At 40.1% G+C, this 22,036-nt stretch overlaps 1 protein-coding gene across 1 annotated transcript; it reads right to left on the bottom strand.

The window, feature by feature from the left end:
- Positions 1 to 19,658: 19,658 nt before the first annotated feature.
- On the bottom strand, positions 19,659 to 20,839 carry LOC146629603 (C-C motif chemokine 16-like). Its single transcript, XM_085358746.1, has 3 exons — positions 20,770 to 20,839; positions 19,871 to 19,994; positions 19,659 to 19,740 (listed from the first exon to the last, which is right to left on the bottom strand). The coding sequence occupies exons 1-3, from the start codon at positions 20,837 to 20,839 to the stop codon at positions 19,659 to 19,661; spliced, it is 276 nt and encodes a 91-aa protein (XP_085214872.1).
- Between the last annotated feature and the right edge of the window lie 1,197 nt (positions 20,840 to 22,036).

The following is a 22,036-nucleotide window of genomic DNA, read 5'->3' as shown; positions in this document are numbered from 1 at the left end:
GCAGGCAGGGCATACATGAAACGCCATCACCAAGTGGCCGGCATAGTGTACAGGAACATCTGTGCCGAGTACAGCCTGGAAGTCCTGAGGTCAAAATGGGAGACGCCCCCAAGGGTGATGGAGAATGACCGAGCTAAGATCCTGTGGGACTTCCAATCGGACATAGTGGTGGTAGACAAACAGAAGACGACGGCCGTAGCGATCGATGTAGCGGTTCCGAATGACAGCAATATCAGGAAGAAGGAACACGAGAAGCTGGAGAAAATCCAAGGGCTCAAAGAAGAGCTGGAGAAGATGTGGAGGATGAAGGTAACAGTGGTCCCAGTGGTAATCGGAGCAACAGGTGCAGTGACTCCCAAACTAGGCGAGTGGCTCCAGCAGATCCCAGGAACAACATTGGAGATCTCTGTCCAGAAGAGCACAGTCCTAGGAACAGCTAAGATACAGCGCGGGACCCTCAAGCTCCCAGGTGTTTGGTAGAGGACCCGAGCTTGAAGGATCAAAGCTGCCCGCAGGGGCGAGAGGGGAATATATATATATTTAAAGATTTTCTCAAGCTATTTGGATCAGAAGAAAGTAAAATACTGTAGTTCTGTGTTTTTTATATCAATTGTGATAGATACAAAAAGCACAGGTAATGGATGGATTCAAATGGATGTCATTACATTAACAGAATGATATATTTAGAGGTGTTATAAGAATATGCTGCTTGAGAGCAACACTGTTTTTCTTGAAACACAAATCAGTTTGAGAGCCTCAGTAAAGCTGTTACTCCATCTTTGGACAAAGAGAAAAATGCGATTTGATTAGTCACAAACCAAGGAAGTTCAAACCAGCGCTAAACTAGGCTGGCTAGCTTTTAGCGGCAATATTGTGTTACTTTTTTATTTAAACTTTATGTTTTAATTTTGCATTCAAGGAGATGATCAGAAACTGGTTATGTTTATTTTAGCGAAGTAATTACACCAAATGACAAAATAAAATAAGTAAGATTTGTAGAAAAAGTAAGATGCTGGAAAATCAAATCAGCGTTATAAAGTTAGAGGAATAGCTAACTGGACGCTTTTGAGCCTCACAAGATAACAAATACTGCAAAAATAAAAAAGATTTATTGAAATTTAACTTTAAGATTAGCTGTTAAAAAATTTTCATACTTTGCACGTACATGTGAAAACAAGATTGAAAGTCCATTGATTTATTGTTGTGATAATCTGTGAAATTCAGCAGTTATCTCTTTTAATTTAGTTCAGGCTTCTTTAATAATGCTTATGTCCATCCTCTTTCCACTGTTGTCCATGTTGTAGACAACGGGTGACCAATCTGACACTGGGCTAGTTCTCAAATACATTTTTAAATCCTGTCATTATTTGAAATTTTCCTTTATGTCATAACAACAGTTTTTTGTATTTGTTCGTTTTTTGCCTGGAGTGGACAGTGGGCTAACAGACGCACGTCCAACATCATAGCACTGAAAAGAGATTTTTTTCTCTTTTCAGTTTGTTTCTTTGTTTTCAATGCTTTTCCATCATCTATATTATTTTTTAGTAGATCAACTGTGATGATAAATCCAAAATGCACATGAAATGACCGTAGATGGCCTGAATGTAGAAGAACAGATATGTTGCTGAAACTGCAATCAATATTGTTCAGCATGTACTGTGAACATAGATGAGTTTGGTGGCCTAGCTGCTGCACTTGTGTTTGTACAAAAAGACAAATGCACAGAAAAATTAAGCTGTTTCAAACAAAATATGTGTTCTTCATCCTTTTCATCGAGCTAAGATAATTATCTGTGTTAGGAAGATGATGTTTTAAATGTAAAATTTAGTGTTTAATTTAAAGAGGCATCAAAGTCCATGCCTTTTAATTAGTCAGAGGCTAAATTTAGGAAAAATGATACTTTTACAATCATTTTCAAAGAAAACAAAAAGAAAAAGAAAAAAAATGCAGAATTGAATTCTCACAGTAGAGTTTCCCACCAGTCAAGAAAAAGTAGGCTAACAGACTTACGTGTGGCATCGCCGTAGTAAATGATGAACAGCACAAGCAGCAGTCCCACCGTCAGGCTGAGAGTCTTCATGTTGATTTCACTGTAGACCTGATGATCCTGATGTTTCAGAAGATGTCTGAAGCGATCAGTCCGAACACCCCGCTTTAAGTCGCTTTCTCATCTGCATATTCAATGCACTTCTAAAGAAAGTGGAAAAACAATCAACAACCCCAAAGTTGGTTAATAGAGTGGGTTTTTCTGTACCATGAGATAACAGGAAGTTTCAGGGACTCATTATCAGTTTGATTATCTGATAACACAAACTCAAACAAAACGCCCATTGTTCTACAAAGTTCTTACATTGCATGCATTGTCTTTATATCACAAAGTTAGTAGGTCAAGTTGCAAATGTCAAGATGTAGTTTGATGATAAACTCTTCTTTTTGTGGTTCGTTCATTCATCCTGTTTCCTTGATTCAACATTTCCTGTCATTTTATAATTCTCACCGATAGTCCCAAATCATCACTTTCTAAAAACCTTCGCTTTATCCAGGCTGCAGTGAAGGTCTGTGTGAGAATAAACAGGCAGCAGGTAGTTATTCAAACCATCAGTAATGAGTTACCGAACATTTTTATGTTACTGATCAGATCTTCATACAGTAACATGTCTGATGAGTGTACATTCGCATGTTGCTGGACGTCTGGAGCGCCACATTTCCGAGCTACATTGCACCAGAGTCCCACCAACAGGTAAAAGCAATCAAAGCACTATAGTTAAAGTTAAAGAAGGACAGCAGTTTTAATGTTCATGTTGTGTATATATATATATATATATATTTTTTTTTTTTTTTTTTTTTTTTTTTTGGTATGAGACCAGACCCTATCATGCCAAACCTTAACCAAGAAACCACAACAAAAGATTTAAGATGCTAAAGTCAGCCACACACCCACTGACTCTGGTTCTTGAGGTTTCTTCGAAGACTTCTCTCTAAGGTGAAGGTGATATCTGGCTGTTCTTTGAACAAATAGACAAATCTCCCCAACTTTACTTTCTTTTTTAGATACATTCAGTTCTCAGACTTCAAAACCCCCCAAAAAACTACTTTCAATATTAAAAGCAGGATATCAGCAATTACTTCTCCCAGGTCCAGCCAAGAAAGCCATATCTCATCTTTACAGTGCCTTGAATCAAACTGATGTGTTGGATGTAATGAGCATCCATGCTGTAGCACAGGTGTGGAAAAATAAACTTGCTGTAGACATCACTGAAGAAGAGTAGGATGTGATTTGGGATCATACAAAAAAGTTATCAGTGTGTAACTGTACTGCGTAACCCTGCTGAAATGTAAAATTCTGCACCGTGTGAAACTCTCACCACATAAAACACAAATGAATCATCAGCTTCCACCTCTGTTTGAACTGCAAGGCCTCATCAGGAACATCTACGCACTGTGTTTTGGTCATGTCTGAAAAATTCAGTCCTGCTGGACATTTTGCAGGATAAAGATACTGAGACTGTATTTGAAAACTGAGCCTTTATCGCTGCTTTTTTGACTTCCAAGTTGGCACAATGTTCCTGACACCAACCTAAATACACTTTATGATAGTTTTGAAAATGCTGCACAAACACAACACGTCTTAGATAAATAACAAACTTCCAGTAAAACAACCTGGCAGCAAATTCTTATGGAATGTTTTCCTCTGGCATGTTTCACCTGCTTTCTTCGCTCCTCAAGGGAACAGTTTGTGAGAATTTGACCTTTGTCTGTTTGTTTAGCTACCTCTTCAGTCACTTCGGCGACTGGGTTTCAGGTCTCGTTGATGACTGAAAATATTTGGTGGCTGTTTACAACAAGGTCACTGTTTGCCACAGCTGTCACCGCTTGATTGTTTCATCTTTGTTTTGCCTCTGTTGCAGGCCTGTGCTGTGCACTATTAGCTTAATATATACTTACTTATTTTTATTTCTCTCCTACCACCTTCATATTTTCATGTAGTAACATGCTGTGTTGTGCTGAGCCATTTGTTTTACCAAAAGAGTGAATCAAAAAACATAAAGCTGTTTTTTTTTCACCACTGTTGCATGCTAACTATGGGGTTGTTGGTCTCCTGGCATGAGTACACAAAATATTGAGAAAGAACAACGTGAAGTTTCAGGGCCTCGGTATCACTCTGATTATCTAATAAAACAAGCTCAAACAAACCACTCCATCATGTGGTCCTTACATTGCATGCACTGCATCTTTATATCTGTATATCTTTTTTGTCAAACCTCTTCTGTAATTTCATAATTTTCCTCAATATTCCTTAATCATCACTTTCTGCACAACTTTCCTTTATTCAGGCTGCAGAAGAATCACAGAGCAACACGTAAGACATTTGCTCATGTCTGATATGCATCAGTTCAGGTTACACAAATCATTTTCTGCACACAAAATATTAAAAATGCATTTGTGTATTGATACCCACTTTTTCACACAAAAACATGTAGTATGGATGTTTGCATGTTGCATATTTGTCTCAATGCTAGCTGCAGAAACATTTCAAGCTGCATTGGAGGCACAGTTATAACTGATCCCACCTCATAGTTTTAAGCAACTACAAGTACTGTAGTTAAAGTTAGAGAAAGACTGTGGCTTTGATCAAATGTAAACACATTCATGCTGGGTACTTTTGTTTGTTTGTATTACAACAGACCACAACCATGCTGACCTTTAACTGCAATAGAAGATCTAAAATGCTAACGTTGTGACCCACTCACTGTGAATCTGGGCGTTTCTTCATGTTAAAAATGGCATGTCTCCTTTGGTTTGAATTTCTCCTTCTCTTAAAAACTAGACATACATTAAGATAAAAGCAGAAATTCTAATATTCACTGCTACTCAAAACATAGCTCAGCTGTGACCACGCTGACCAAGAGTATGATGGAGCATCTGTGATGAGTGGGTCATATTCTGGTGTAGCAGGATGGATAAAGGACACAGTTCCCAATGCAGGAAATGTATTTTCTTTGCTAGAACACTTATTTATACCTGCATCTTTCATCCATTACATAAGACTGACAGTGCAGAAGGAAGTGTTTCATGGGGCACCAAGAGAACTGCAGTGCTTTTGTAATATGTGCAGATCTTCTTGACATATACTGTGCTGCAATATCATGGACAGATTGCCGGTTATTTTGTGTGTACTAAAAGAGATCTCATCAGAGACCAATGCACAGAGAGCTGTAGAAGCAAAGGGGGAATCTGGTTCAGATGGATGTGATATTTTGCTGGAAGCCTTACACTCTGAGTGACTCTAACATGTTATCAGAAATGCTTCAGTCCAAAACTGTTGACCTGTCTGAGGCTATAAATCTAGTGGAATCACTGATGGCACGCTCATACCTGGACGGGCCGATGGTGATATTTCGTTTTCATGGGCCGATGTTTTTTGTTTTTTTAATAACGGTATAAACAATAAAAGGTGGTGGATTGGCCAGATGCTGGCAGATGTGTAAAAATAACTCAGTTGTTTGGTGGTGGCTATGGCGGAGCTTCCACAGAGGCCAGCAAGTGGATGAGGGAAAGAGGAGGAGAGACCCGAGGCGCCGGTCCGAGTGTCAGGTGAACTGAACTTCAGGTAAGAAGTTATGACCTGCAGTCTATCTGGGTCAGATATAAACCAAGTTTAGGTGGAGTTTATTTTCGTTGTGCTGAGTTTTTACAATCAGTTACAATCACTGGTACTGTGTACTAGCTATCATGACGGAGTTACTATACAGCTGGGTGGGTGCTCTGATGTTGCTGATAGTGAACGTTATTTTATTCATAAGGTTAGTAGAGTTGCCAACCATCCCGTAAAAAATGGAATCGTCCCTCATTCAGAGAAAATATTACGTGTTTCGGATTGAGCTGAGAAGGAACACAGTTTGTCCCGTACTTTAGCTAGAATGGAAAAAGACACAATGCTTGATTTATTCTGTGTCTTTACGCTGCAGCTGTTTATTCTCCTCTCATTCTCTCCCCCTCCCTCTCCTGTTGCTACTTCAATCATGAAACTGATCAATAATCAGCTGATCGGCATTTCTGCCACGTCCTGTCTCTCTTGTTTATCGCCCACTTTGCCAGAAAGAGGAAACCGCCGGGTGTCGCACTAAACAACAGCAGCACGTTTAAGCTTGATCAGCTGTTGTTAGAATTTATTTAATATTAATTTCTAGTATCAGCTGATGTTTGCTGGAGCCACAGCCGTAAAAGCTGCTGGTCATGATGTCGGTTTGGTTATCTGGTGAGAGGGAAACATGAGGATGACACCAGGAGATGTCCTTACTGAATCATCAGAGCTGAACAGGTGATGGAGAAACAGGTTTACCTTTTAGGTGACATGAATGAGTTGAAGGGAAGTTATGAACTGTTTCTGAGAGACAAATAACACCAGGATCCTTTGCTAAGTAGCTGACAGCTGGTAACTGTGCAGGGGCGGGTCTAGCAAAGTGTTGCTGAGAGACAAGTAGGGCATTAACAGGGAGAGGGGGGCACAAAGAAATACTTTCTTATTTTGCCCGGACTGATTTTTTGTCCCAGTCCAGCCCTGGGCACGACACGCAGTGAATTAATCTGAGAAGGTGCATTAAAAAAAATAAATGGTGCCAGCGGTGCACATTGCAAATCAGCTAGCATAGACACATTAGTTGTGCCTCTTCTTAATGACGGTATCTTAGCTAACAACCCCAACTACCAGATTTAGCTTGTAATTGGCTAAAAATAACTTAGCCTACTGATGAGAGGGACGTTGTTAGCTTTCCACATTCTGACACCTCAAAAGCTTCAGGAGCTTTCCGTTCAGCGCAGCATCAGCAATACACGGATACATCCGTAGACTCGAGACAAAATTCACAACGTGTTTTGGGGACTTTCAGGTGTATGGACCAATGTTTTCTTTTCTGATCAAACCAGAAAGCTTTAATGAGCAGCTGGATTTGTCTCGCATTACCAGCTGGACACAGAGGACATCAAAATGCAGCTGATTGAACTGAAAAGCTCAACTCTGTGGGGGGTCAAAGTTTGCAGAAATACAGATGCAGCTGGAATCCACAGCTGTGCGTGTTCATGGAGCTGCATTTTCACCTGCTGGACATCACTAGCTGACAAGTTTAACTGTCTTCAGAACATTGCAGAGGCCTTACTGATAGTATTTGGCTCTACATATCTGTGTGAGCAGATTTTCTCTCACATGAAGAGTGTCCTCAGGTAGCCGTCTGAATGCTGGACACTCGGAGACCTGTGTCTCTGAGTGGGAGACCAGAGATCACATAACATGTGTATCCCTGTATTAACAAACATGCCATATTGGCCCAGTTTATTTTTCTTATCATTGTTGTGAGGAGGCCATAAATAGCATTTGCATTTTCTGTTGTACAGTTCATTTGCTGGTATGGATAAAAAGTGTCTTTCTTTGTTTCAAAATAGCTGATAACTATTTGCTGATAGCGGCCAATATCTGCGAACAAATATAATTCTATAAAGTGGTTCTATATAGTGTGTAACTGTTAATATAGAGCGTTGTTAAATTTATTGCTAATGCAATCATATAGCACACTGACCTCTGAGGAAATTTTAGATGGCACTCATCATCAGAAAGGTTGTCTACCCCTGCTATACTGAATCCTTCTTTGATGACCTGTCGACTGATATTGTGGTAAAGAGAAAGCAAGAAAACTTAATGATTCTCTTGTTACTTCTTGCCTTGGACCGCATGTAGACCCACACAGCAAACAAATATTCAGAATCAAAATATTCAGTTATAGATTGTATGATGGAAGAAATGGAAAAACGCTTTCCTATCCTGAGCTGTAATAGAAAGGTGTTCAAGCTTGCTACATTTTTTTTAAAGACGGGTGAAAGGAAGAGGACTCCCTTACTACCATTTATATAATAATTTGTATAGCAGTTATAGGGGCACACTTTTCACTTTATTAAAAGCACCTTACGTTGCACTTTAAGCATAGATTTGCACACAAGTTTAACTATTGATTGAATAGAATAGAATTAGATTTCAACTTTATTGTCATTGCACATGCACAGGTACAGCGCAACGAAATGCAGTTTGCATCCATCCAGAAGTGCTTTAGTGATATAGATATATTACAATATATATTAGCAATAATATAGATATGTGAGTATATTACAGAAATGGGTCTATTATGGTATGTTATAATGTACACGGTATGAAGTATGTTGTGAATATTCTATAACTATAAGTATGTACAGAATGATTATTTACACAGAGCTATACAGTAGTGCAGTTAAGATAAGTGAGATATAATTCCTACAGAGGCTATATAAAGTGCTAGTGGTTGTGAGTGGTGGTTCAGTCCATGTTATTATTGTGTGTTTGAGGGTACAGTTGTCCATTGTGGGTGTGTGTATGTTCAGTCCATGTGTTAACGTGGGTCAGAGGTCAGGAGGCAGAGTTCAGGAGTCTGACAGCTGTGGGGAAGAAGCTGTTCCGGTACCTGGTGGTCTTAGTCCGGAGGCTCCTGTAGCGCCTCCCAGAGGGCAGGAGGGTGAAGAGTCCATGTGATGGGTGACTGGGGTCTCTGATGATTTTCCCAGCCCTTTTCAGACACCGCTTCCTGTAGATGTCCTTTATGGCAGGAAGTGGTGCTCCGGCGATGCGCTGGGCAGTTTTCACGACCCTCTGCAATGCCTTCCGGTCCGAGGCAGAACAGTTCCCGTACCAGACTGTTATACAGTTGGTCAGGATGCTCTCGATGGTGCAACGATAGAAGTTCACCAGGATGTCTGAGGACAGGTGGTTCTTCCTCAGAGTCCTCAAGAAGAAGAGGCGCTGGTGAGCCTTCTTGACCAGCTTGGAGCAGCTGGTCGTCCAGGTGAGATCCTCGGAGATGTGGACTCCCAGGAACTTGAAGCTGCTCACACGCTCCACAGCCGTCCCCTTAATGTGGATGGGAGGATGTGGGTCAGCATTCCTCCTGTAGTCCACGATGAGCTCCTTGGTCTTCTCGGTGTTAAGCAGCAGGTTGTTTGTGTCGCACCACTCAGCCAGACGATCCACCTCCTCCCTGTAGGCGGCCTCATCGTTGTCACTGATGAGGCCAATCACCGTGGTGTCATCTGCAAACTTAATGATGGTGTTGGAACCATCAGCAGGTCTGCAGTCGTGGGTGAAGAGGGAGTAGAGGAAAGGGCTCATCACACAGCCTTGTGGTACACCGGTGTTCATTGTGATGGTAGATGAGCAGTGGTTATCCAGCCGGACATGTTGGGGGCGGTTGGTCAGGAAGTCCAGTAACCATTTGCAGATGAGGGAACTGATGCCCAGGTCTGTCAGTTTCCTGATGAGTTGTGAGGGGTGGATTGTATTGAATGCTGAACTGAAGTCTATAAACAGCATTCTGGCGTAGGTGTTGTTGTTGTCCAGGTGTGAGAGGACAGAGTGCAGTGCGATGGAGACTGCATCCTCTGTGCTCCTGTTCTGGCAGTATGCGAATTGGTGGGGGTCCAGGGTGGGGGGGAGACAGGATTTGAAGTGTGCTAGGACCAGCTGCTCTAAGCACTTAGTGATGATGGGGGTGAGTGCTACTGGGCGGTAGTCATTGAGGCAAGATGGGTTGGAGTTTTTGGGTATCGGGACGATGGAGGTGGATTTGAAGCAGGCCGGTACCACAGCGTGGGCCAAGGACAGGTTGAATATGTCTGTGAGCACTCCTGCAAGCTCCCCAGAACACGCTCTGAGAACACACCCGGGGATGCCATCAGGACCTGCAGCCTTGTGGACATTGATCTTGCTCAGCACCGCTCCTACATCGGTGGGGGAGAGAGTCAGAGGTTGGTGGTCTGGCGTCACGTCTGCTTTGGTTGTGGTTGTGGGGTTCTCTCGCTCAAAGCGAGCATAAAAGTTGTTGAGCTCGTTGAGGAAGGAGACATCAGAGGATGCGGGGGAGGGTTTGGTGGTCCTGTAGTCTGTGATGGTCTGGAGTCCTTGTCACATGCGTCGGGGGTTGGAGTTGGAGAAGTGTTCTTCTACCTTCTTTTTGTAATGGTGTTTGGCTTTTTTGATGCCCTTCTTTAGATTAGCCCTGGCTGTGCTGTAGGCGTGTGCATCTCCTGACCTAAAGGCAGTGTTGCGGGCCTTCAGGAGGAGACGAACATCCCGGTTCATCCAAGGCTTCTGGTTGGGGTACATGGTGATCCGTTTCTGGGTGGTGACACTGTCTGTGGTTTTGGAGATGTAATCCAGTACAGATGAGGCGTACTGGTCCAGGTCTGTGTGCGTGAACATATTCCAGTCTGTGTTTTTAAATCTGTCCTGGAGCACTGCGTCTGTCCCCTCTGGCCACACTTTAATTGTCCTCACAGCAGGTTTCACACGTTGGATGAGTGGTGAATACCGTGGTGTGAGGAACAGGGAGAGATGGTCCGATTGTCCAATGTGGGGGAGGGGTGTGGCTTTGTAGGCTCCAGCCAGGTTGGAATACACATGGTCTAAAGTCTTGTCTCCTCTGGTGTGGCAGGAGACATGTTGGTGGAATCTGGGGATATTGAATATTTATTGTGCATTTTAAAATTAGTTGGTAGCCTTTGTTCCAGGTCCTGCACAGCTGCTACTCATCAAGAAATGTAGTCGTTGTCTGTGAAAAGGAAAGGTTGTGATTGAGAGCAAATAAGGTTTACCAGTAAGGAGAACTAACGCAAATGTGTGTGTGACAAGTCTAGAAATAAAGGTGGTGCAAAGAAGTGACCGAGACGTGATTACTCACCTTTCTTTCCTGTGTCTTCTTCAGGGTTTTGGGGCAAACGTTTCCAGGACTTCAGACACCATTTATTGGTTCTGGGAGAGGCCATGAGTTAATCGAGTGTGGGGAATCGTTTGTCTTGGGGTTTTGGGGGTTTTTATAATAATGGATATGGTGTCAGAAGTGTAAAATATTTATTAATATGAAAATGTAAAATGTATGTATATATTTATTCATTGAAATGTATGTATTGTATAACGTGGTGGAGGGGTGGGATTTTAGAACTCACCTGTTAGTGGAATAATGGTTTAGCCTGTGACAGCTGAGAGTATTTAAGGATGCCAGCTTCAATTAGTCAGGGTGATGGTTGTTGTTTTGTGAAGAGAGAAGGCTTGAAAAATCTCTCATTGTCTTGTTCTGAGCTATATGGTGAATAAATGCCTCTTGTTCCACTATACTTGTCATGGTCTGCCTCACTGTTACAAAGGGGCACGATCTGTTATCCTCGTGTCGGTGTTGTTCCCACATCATCATAATAAATGTTGTTCCAGGTTCAGTCGCTCAGTTTTGTGAAATGAAACTTTAATGCAGGATGAAGCAAAACAATGCAGCGTTTAAATGGCATAGTGAAAGCAAATGATTCAATACATGTTTTTTATATATTGTTGCATTATAAACTGAGATATTGAGATACTGTCACATCAAGCTGGGTCAACATAACAACTCAGACGTTCACAAGTGTTTGTACAGACTAAATGGCATTTTGGTGGATTTGATACACCTGCGGCAACAAGACAGAAAAGACCTGAATTCAAAGATTCAGATGTGCCCCAATAGCTTTGTTCATTAACTAAATACTGAAAACTATTTGCCAGAGGTTTGACATAATCCACAAATTATTAGGCTGATATTGTGATAATGCAAAAAATAAAAACTTTCTGAAGGAACTTCATGGAGTGACTGATGCATTTCGGCTTGTAGCATTCATCGAAGTCATGAAAGATGTTTGAGCTGTTGACTGTGGCGTTGGTTTAGTTGCTCCTCTCTCTTGTTTGACAAATTGTTCCATTGCCCACTCTGCAGTCTGTTTCACACAGAAAAGCCCTCTGGGTGTCTTGATCCTGTAGAAAAGTCAGAATCATTATTTTGCTCTCATATTTACACATTTTACTCTTAATAGCAGAGTTATGGCTTCAATGTGGACGATCATACATTGCTTATACATCAAAGTCAAAGTCAAAGTCAACTTTATTGTCAATTCTGCCACATGTACAGGACATACAGAGAATAGAAACTACGTTACTCTCAATCCCTAGATATGACTTCTTGGTAAACATTAGTGATCGAATCAAAGAGACAGTGAAAGACAAACTTACACAAATGCTGGTGTGGGGCAATGTCTGTGAGTTTTCACGATGGAGACGATGTTCGCCTTTGGGATCCGTTTGTCAAAGAAGCGAAAACAGCAAAGGTCAGGAGTAATCATTGCCTTAGCTGTAACAGAAAAACAGGAATTACTCAGTGCTGTGGCTGCTTCTCCAACATACCAGATATAATGAAGTTTAATGCTTCATTAAGTAACAAAATACAATTTGTTATATCTTAATGAAAGATACCATTTGAAGGCTCTTATTTTATGTCTTGGAGTAAGATTATTAAGCAAAGACATAAAAGACAGAGATACATAGAAAATAGAAAAAAGAATTTAAGTTTTAAAAAAGTCTGTCTCAGTGAAGTACATGCCGAACATGTGACTACACTTGTTTACACGAGGATTCAATCTGACTTTTAATTACAGTAAAGAATTTAAGATCAACACTGGTCTTCATGACCATGAACTTATATGAGTTTGATGTCCTCGCTCTGTCTCACTCTGTGTCTGAATGCAGAGAAAGACAGAAATTCAAAAACTGATCTAACACAAGTACAAGAAGCAGACTTACAGGCATCGCTGTGGTAAACGGTGAACAGCACGAGCAGCAGTCCCACTGTCAGGCTGAGAGTCTTCATGCTGACTTCACTGTAGACCTGATGATCCTGATGTTTCAGAAGATGTCTGAGTGATCGGTCCGATCACCCTGCTTTAAGTCACGTTCTCATCTGCATATTCAAACCATTTCTTAGAAACTGGAAAAATGATCAACAACCCCAAAGGTGGTTAATAGATTGGGGTTTTTCTGTACCATGAGACAACAGGAAGTTTCGGGGACTCAATATATCTGATAAAACGCTCAAACAAACCACTCGGTGCTCTACCAATAAATACATGCACTGATAATGCATGCTTAGTCCCAATCTTCACTGTCTGCACAACCTTCCTTTACTCAGGCTGCAGTGAAAGTCGACAGTAGAATCGCGAGACAATATTTGAGATATTTGCTGATATCTGATGCATTTGTATATTGATACTCAGTTTTTCCACACTATATTATGTAGTATGTATGTATTATGTTTACATGTTGTATATTTGCTGAATGCTAGGTGCACCATATTTCCAGGCTATAGCCATTTGTCAATATCCATTGACAGCAATCAGCGAGGCAGCACTTAAGATGTATTCAGCGCCAGTTCAAAGTCATTACAGTGCATGCATTATCTTTATAGATGGACTGGATGGCGAACAACACTAGAGGCCAACTTAAAGCCAGTAGCACAACCTACCATAAAGTGTGGGATGTACCAATGAGAGACCCTGTCATCACTACTGTCCTGCATAGGCCCGAGCCCCACCTGAGTGCGAGCATTAACAAGACTGGCTATGGAGACTGGCCAGTTCATCAGATACCTAACTGTGGTAAGCAGGCCTCCAGAACCTTACGCTCCTAACCTGCAAAGTAAGCTTCAAATTCAGAAACCATCTTCTCGCTGCCACATTTCCATGGTGTGTGTCATTGCTTATCTCTCTGTTTATAATAAAGCTTGTGAAAAACCCTCCGCCTGTCTTTTGATTCGGGTCCCCACCCACATACTGGCCTCCGGGCCCCGTTGACAATAATGAGTGTTGGTTTGTTTTCAGTTTCTCTCTTTCCCCCAGCTTGATCATTGAGTGGAGATTGGATTTCTCTTTCTTCAGCTGAACACATCTTATTATCATCTACTTCATCAGCGGCAGTGTGGTAAGACCTGCCGTGCACGTCTCTGCATAATTAGCTGCAACAAAAGAAACAGGGATTACTCAATATTGTGTCTGTTTCTAATGACTTACAGCATATCAGAAATGATTAAGGCTAATGCTCATCAGGCAACAAACATCAACAAAAACACAATTTGTTATTAAAGGATACAGATTAAAGGCTCCTGTTTTATGTCCTCGCTCTGTCTCACTCTCCATTTCAATAAAGAGAAAGACAGAAAATTCAAAGAACTAACAAAGCACTAGAAGCAGACTTACAGGCATCGTTGTGGTAAACAATAAACATCCCCAACTTTACTTTCTTTTTTAGATACATTCAGTTCTCAGACTTCAAAACCCCCCAAAAAACTACTTTCAATATTAAAAGTAGGATATCAGCAATTACTTCTCCCAGCCAAGAAAGCCATATCTCATCTTTACAGTGCCTTGAATCAAACTGATGTGTTGGATGTAATGAGCATCCATGCTGTAGCACAGGTGTGGAAAAATAAACTTGCTGTAGACATCACTGAAGAAGAGTAGGATGTGATTTGGGATCATACAAAAAAGTTATCAGTGTGTAACTGTACTGCGTAACCCTGCTGAAATGTAAAATTCTGCACCGTGTGAAACTCTCACCACATAAAACACAAATGAATCATCAGCTTCCACCTCTGTTTGAACTGCAAGGCCTCAGCAGGAACTTCTACGCACTGTGTTTGGTCATGTCTGAAAAATTCAGTCCTGCTGGACATTTTGCAGGATAAAGATACTGAGACTGTATTTGAAAACTGAGCCTTTATTGCTGCTTTTTGACCTCCAAGTTGGCACAATGTTCCTGACACCAACCTAAATACACTTTATGATAGTTTTGAAAATGCTGCACAAACACAACACGTCTTAGATAAATAACAAACTTCCAGTAAAACAACCTGGCAGCAAATTCTTATGGAATGTTTTCCTCTGGCATGTTTCACCTGCTTTCTTCGCTCCTCAAGGGAACAGTTTGTGAGAATTTGGCCTCCGTCTGTTTGTTTCACTACGTCTTCAGTCACTTCGGTGCCTGGGTTTCAGGTCTCATTGATGAGTGAAAATATTTGGTGTCTGTTTACAACATCTGTCACCGCTTGATTGTTTCATCTTTGTTTTGCCTCTGTTGCAGGCCTGATAGCCTGATGATGGAATTGAACTCAAGATTTTCTTGCTGTGCAGCAACGGTGCTAACCACCGTGCTGCCACTTAACAAACACAAATGAAAAAAAGCTGTTTTTCTTTCACCAGTGTTCCGCACTGACTATGGGGTTGTTGGTCTCCTGCCTGATGAGTACCCAAAATATTGAGAAAGAAATGTGAGTTTTTGTCACTTAAATTGGAATCTGCAAGAAAGGTTTTGCATTGGTTCAGATAAACCTTTAGGAGGAGAGTAGAGCTCATGTTAACAATCCATTAAAATTTGGCTTATTTCCACTGAGCTCTTCAAGGTCAACTTAACGCTTGATTTTGTCAGAAAATTGACAACAAGCTTCATAACTTAAAAACTACAATCCCTACAAATGTGCTGTGTATTGTGAACATTTAGAAAGTACCATATTAAGATTTAGAATATCATGTCACATTTCACATCTGCCTTTCCTTCAAGTTGACCCCAAAATGTGATATAGCTTTAAAGTAGTAGAACAACATTATTTATTGATCTCAAACTATTCATGTCCAGTTATTTATAAAGCAATACCCATTATCATTACGTACTCTTACGTAATGCTTGTGTAAACAAGTAAACATCTTACTGCACTACAAACTTATAGTACGTTTCTAAAGAACAGCTGCCTCAGTGAAGCTTTGTGCTCCAGAGTGCTTTACACTGTAGTTCATTTAAGACAAATAAGCACAGTGACAAAATAAAACTGCTCTGGCTGTCTTCAACAAGATTATATCAACAACTGTGGCAGACAAAACCTTTCCTGTACAAAGAGTGAACAGCAGCTTGAGGTCGTTCACACTGAAAAAATACAGCTTAACACAAATCAAGAAGACAGAAATGACTCATCAGAAGCAGTGAATTCATCCGAAGGCATCTGAGGACGCTGGGTTCTTTCAGTTAAACTGGTGAAGATCAAAGCTTATAAAGGTGATAAGGCTATTTTGGTGTATGCCACACATGTTAAACCCAAGGCCCACAGGCTGGATGTAACAATATAGCTTCATGTGTTAATCAGTCGTGGCCCATTATTATGTGGCAGTCCCACCACTTATACTACAAATCATGCAATTCAGTGCAAACCAGCTTATGAAATGCAATGACCCTGCTGTGCAGCATCGTTACACGTTGGCAAACAGAAGTCGTATTATAATGAAACAGTGTGCCATGGTAAATGACATAAAACTACTTCTCTAAATGAATAATTTCTATGTTGCACTATAGTTACAAGTAGAACATGTAAGGATATGTTACAGTGCAATATTAAAGACCAAGTTAAACACTATGCTTTATGAGGTTTCTCAGTAAACTATTTGACAACAGTATTATGACAAATAAAATAAATTCCTTTTTTCTCACAGTCGTTATGACCAGTCAGGGTTCAGAACCAATTAAGCACAGAAACAACTCTTTGTAATGTCATCACTGACCTAAAGATCAATAGTGACTCACTAAGAGTTTAGATTTTAATCCTTCTTGATCTCACTGCTGTTTTCAGCACTGACATTCTGATTCAAGGGCTTCATGACACAGCTGGTTTGACAGGTGCGGTTTTTGATGATGCCTCTCTTTGTATCTAAAGGGCTTTTAAGTTTTTATGTCTCAACTAGCAGTTTCTGATCTGCACAAATGAAAATTCAACAAGGGGTTCCTCAGGGGTCTGTCCTGGGTCCATTACAATTTAACCTTTACATGTTTCCACTCAGTATGGCCATAAAGAATCATAATATAGCCTACCATTCTTCTGTAGATGATACACAGTTGTACTTATCACATTCCTCTGATGATCTAACCTCTGTTCACAAACTTATCAACTTATAAACAGAACCCCCAAACTTCTTCTGTTCATCTGGACGTAATGTTTTCAGTGGGAGAAAGGTTTCGTCACTCATCCGAGTGACTTCTTCAGTCTCAGCTGACTGCAGGTTTCCCCGATCTTATAAACAGTACATTTGCATAATGATTGAAACTACCACCACTGTAGGAACAATGGGCTGGGAGGTCAGTTCCTTGAACATTAATGTGCTAACTGATTACATTAATTGCTGGATGTATCAAAACTTTTTAGAACTGATCAGAGAAGTGGCGCGGCTGCCCCTCTGTTGGTCTTCCATGGTCTTTTGTGTTCTGGGGGCCTCTGGATGTCTGGAGTTTTGATCTCCTCCATACCCGCTTCACACCCTGGAGGACGGGGCTGTGGCCCCCCCACACTCCCTAGCAGATCATTACATGGAGAAACCTTTGGAATGCAAGCATGCTGATCCACACAGGTATGCACACATGGGTATTCACAGACGCGGACTAAAGCTTTCTTGGCTGCTGCCTCAAAGCACACTGTGCGCTGTCTATCTTGCGTGCTGCACAATATTGTTTATTACTTAGTAAATACTGATATCTATGACTAGCTAGTTTATTGTGATGGTGCTTTGTTTTCTCTATTATTATGTTGCTCTTTGTTGTTTGCTGTCTCCTCTGTTTGTTTGTTCGTTTGTTTGTTTTTTTTTTCTCCATACAGGTGACCCAGGAGTTTTTTTTTTTTTGTCTCTCTTCCCCCCCCTTCTCACCCTCTCTTCTCCCCTTTGGTTTTCTTTCTTTCTCTCCCCCTCTCTCTCTCATTCATTCCCCCTGTCCTATTTATTAAAAAAAAAAAAAAAAAAAAAAAAAAAAAAATGACAAAGGATGAACTGAAGCTCTGCCATCACGTAATGTCGCATACTGCTGTTTCTGATGTCATTTAGAAAAAAAAAAAAAAAAAAAAAAAAAGAACTGATCAGAGAAAAGACAGAAATACTAGTTGCTGTTACAGGAAGTCAGAGGCAATTTTTTTCATATTTATCACCTCTGTCTCTAAGATACAGTCGGCAAGTCAGGAATTGGTATCATTCTTAGTTTTGATAATCACAGCAATAAGATTATGAGAATTGCTTTCTATCATTAAGAACTATTTCATAAGGAAAGATCACTTGGAAGAATTTAAACATGATTTAGTGAGATAGTTAATGTATTTGAAGATTAGACTCCGATGACCCATCACGACAGAACAGTTTTATTGTATTTTGCCGTTTTCACTGCCTTTGGCATTGTAAACCAACATGGGTTTTTATGTTTTTCTGTGTTAAGCACATTGAGTTGGCTTGTAATGAAATGTACTAGCTAAATAAAATTGTCATTGCCATAAAATAAACTATATACAAAGTGTCACTAAATACCAAGAGGTGCAGAAATCTCTGTATGTAGCACAGAGCCATGGCTCAGTGTCTGAGTGTCTCAATGATTCCCACAGTCCCGAATGTGCAGCGCTCACCACTAACAAGCACCTACATAAATACAACAAGCATACCTGAACTTGGGTGCAAGACGAGAAATTCAGCACCCTTGTGATTGTTGTTATAAAGTTTTCCTAAAATGACAAACAATTTTTACTCAAATGTTTTCACCAGCATTTTTATAGTTTAAAATTTGTTGTATTTTAAAGGAAAGTGAGCATATTTTAAAGTTTATGTGGGATATTTTATTGATTTTATTCACTATTCTGATGAATTCAAAGAGAAGGCCACGGCATAAAAGCACAGTTGAACATTCACTGTCAGACAGAGTCGATGAGTTTTGTGAAATGCAACTTTAATGAATAAAGAAAAACAATATACAGAGATATATAAATGCTTTGGACACACTGTATCTGCATAACAATGGCACGGTGAAAGTAAATGGTAAAATGACTGGAGACATTAAATTTCACGTGCACTATTTTTATCTGAATATGGAAATCATGTAAGCGTCTAAGGCATCAAAATAATTTAAAATTGTTTTTAATGATAATTCTACGTTAGATATTAGCGGCAGGGAAAAAAGGGCATATGTAAGGAGAGAAACAGGCGAGGGATGGATACCACAGTGGATCGAAGCTACAGTGAAACACGGTGGTGAGAAGACAGACTGATCTAAATCAGCTACACCCTGACTGAGGAGAAGCAGCCCTCCATTCTTCAGTGATGTCCTCCAGCAGTGATTTATATCTTTGTGGAGAACGATTCATATTGCAGCAGGATAACTGTTTGTGTTATTATGGAAGAACTTTCCTTCATTGTTACTGTCACACTTCAACTTGAAGACTATCGTCGTCACATGAAGCTCTTGCAGGGATAATCTGGTTTAACAAGACTTGACATAGTCTCTGTTCTCAGGTCGGCAGGAATCAAAGTGACATAAATTAGCACATTTCTGTGCCTGCTACTTTTTTGTCCTGATTAGGACTCGTATCAGAAACATTGCACTACAAAACAAGTATTCAGGGAGAATTCATTAACTAAACAGGAATGTGTGATGTTTGCAGCTGTCTTTGTCCTCACCCGAGTGAAATCCCTTTAAATTTCAATCTTTAGATCTTTAAAGTCCTGCTGCCAAAGTGAGTGAGAGACAAACAAATACCAAATACTCAAATTCCCTTTTCAGAGATGCAACTTTTTACTAAACTTATGCTGATAATTAAGCTGATAAATGCAAAATAAAAGTATCCGCATTTCAATAATAGTAAGACTACTTAAGCAGGCAAAGTACAAAGAGCTAAAACTCCAGCGCTGGTTGCCGGTCATTGGGGTCATGGTAGATTCTTCATGTCTTAATTGTGGCGTTTGACGAACTCTTCCATTGCCCAGTCATCATTCTGTCTCACACAGTAATCGCCTCTGGGCGTGTTGATCCTGCAAAAAAAATCAGTGTCATTATTTTGTTCTCAGATTACAGATTTTATTCTTCATAGAAAAGAAGGATAATACAATGCTTTGCAAATATTAGTGAGGGTAGCAAAGAGATGTTGAAGTACAAACTTACACAAAGGCTTCTGTTAAACATTTGCTGTGAGTTTTTCTGATGGAGAGGATGTGCACCTTTGGGATCCTTTTATCAAAGAATTTAAAACAGCAAAGATCAGGTGGCACTAAACCCATTCCAGAAGCTGTAAGAGAAAAACACAGGGTATGTTTTAGTGCTACGACTCTATGTCGCAACTTGTTTTCAATTATATCTAAACAAAACTTACAGTTTGAAAGCTTATATTTTATGTCCTAGTGTAAGATTTTTTTTATTTTTTAAACTGGGTAAGGCTTTTTCTGTTGTGCAGATACTAGTGTGTAAGCATGTAAAGTAAAATTATATATATGTAATTTAAAATATTAAATGATAGTAGATGCAAATTAGTTGTTGGCTAAAGATGTACAGCAAGCTAAAGTTTTAGTTGTTTTTTTTTAACAAAAATATTATTTTTTAATATAATTTAAAATGTAGATATTATTTGTATTATTTTTATGTGACAGCAGATTTTAGAAGAAAATGGTTAAATTTATTTTAGCTTATGCTAATGATACCTTTTTACACTTGGACAGTAAGGGCTGGATATTTAAATAACCTTTTGAAACTTCAACATCCAACAAAAATTGTAAAAATTGTATATATGATTATATACAGCTTCATATTTAAAAATGTAATTGTATACACATGCACACACAAATATATGTAACACAGTCCTGGTAGAGGATCCGAGCTTAGACCGCCACAGCCGCAAGAGGGGAATTTTTAAAATATAAAAATCTTTCAATCATTTGTCCTTTCCCTGAGATAATAATTAGTTTCATTTTTGTTTTAATCACTTAAAATACAGAAAAATGAAGAATTTCATGTTCACAGTTGAAATTCCCTCCAGTGTGATGCAGGAAGTAGACTAACAGACTTACGTGAGGCGTCGCAGTAGTAAATAGTAAACAGCACGAGCAGCAGTCCCACAGTCAGGCTGAGAGTCTTCATGTTCGCTGTAGACCTGGTGATGCTGGTGTTTCAGATCTGAAGTGATTTGTCCTGCTTCCCTCGGCTTAAGTCTGACATGCTCACATGTCCTCATCTGCATATTCAAAGCCGTTCTAAGAAAAGTGGAAAAAAAATTATAAAACAAATATAAGGCAACAGGAAGTTTGAGGGGCTCACCGCCACTCTGATTGTGTGATAAAACAAGGTCAGACAAACCACTCATTCTGCAAAGCCTTTGCATTGTCTTTACATCATACATAGTCATAATGTTTCCACCATTAAACCTCTAATGTTGTTTCATAACTGTCACCAATAGTCCTTAATCATCACTTTCTGAGCCTTGCAGTGTGCAGGTTACAGTGATGGTCTGTGCGAGAATCATCAGGCAACGCATACAAGCATCTGCACACGAAATGTATTTAGAAATATGTTTTTTATTACTAAGCAGTTTTTTGTACAGTAACATAATAACATTTCTGAGATGCATGGAGTTTCAGCAACAAAGGTATTCTAGGTCAAATTTGACACAGGCAGGTCTGAGTGTTTCAGAAACTGCTGATCTGCTTTTTCCCACACAACCATCTCTGTGGTTTACAGAGAATTCTCAGAAAACATAAAATGTTCAGTGAGCAGCAGTTTTGTGGGAGAATATGCTTTAATTGATCCCGAAGGTCAGAACAAAATGGTCAAACTGTTTCAACTAATAGGAAAGCAACAGTTACTCAAAGGACCACTCGTTACATCGTAACCAATGTATGTAGAAGAGCATCTCTCGGTGCACCATATGTCAAAATAGATGAGTGAAAAGTTGTTCCCTGGTCTGATGAGTCTCAGTCTCTGCTGTGACAGTCAGATGGTAGGGTCAGAATTTGGTGTAAGCAGCATGTAAGCGTGGGACGAGAGAGAGCAGTGAGCACGGGGAGTGCAGAGACACAGGAGCAGAGAGCACTAAACAAGGACTTTTTGGGAAGAAGACACGGCACCGGAGACGAGGGAACTCACAGGGATTTATTGTTATGTAACTTTTGGCTCACTGTAAATAAACACACTGCTTTCTTTGCACCAAGTCTTGCGTTTGGGTTCAATTTCCCCCACATCCCCACGGTTGGCCAGCACCCACCGTGACATTTTGCTGTTTCTCTGGTTATTATCTCTGAATGCCTTTTACCATTTTTACAGATTCAAAGAGTTGTTCAA

The sequence above is a fragment of the Diplotaxodon limnothrissa genome, linkage group LG7 (assembly GCF_057381915.1).
Source record: "Diplotaxodon limnothrissa isolate DT_005_m linkage group LG7, D_limnothrissa_male_GT1.1, whole genome shotgun sequence".
NCBI classification, from domain to species: Eukaryota; Metazoa; Chordata; class Actinopteri; order Cichliformes; family Cichlidae; genus Diplotaxodon; species Diplotaxodon limnothrissa.
This window is presented reverse-complemented; position numbering and strand designations above follow the sequence as displayed.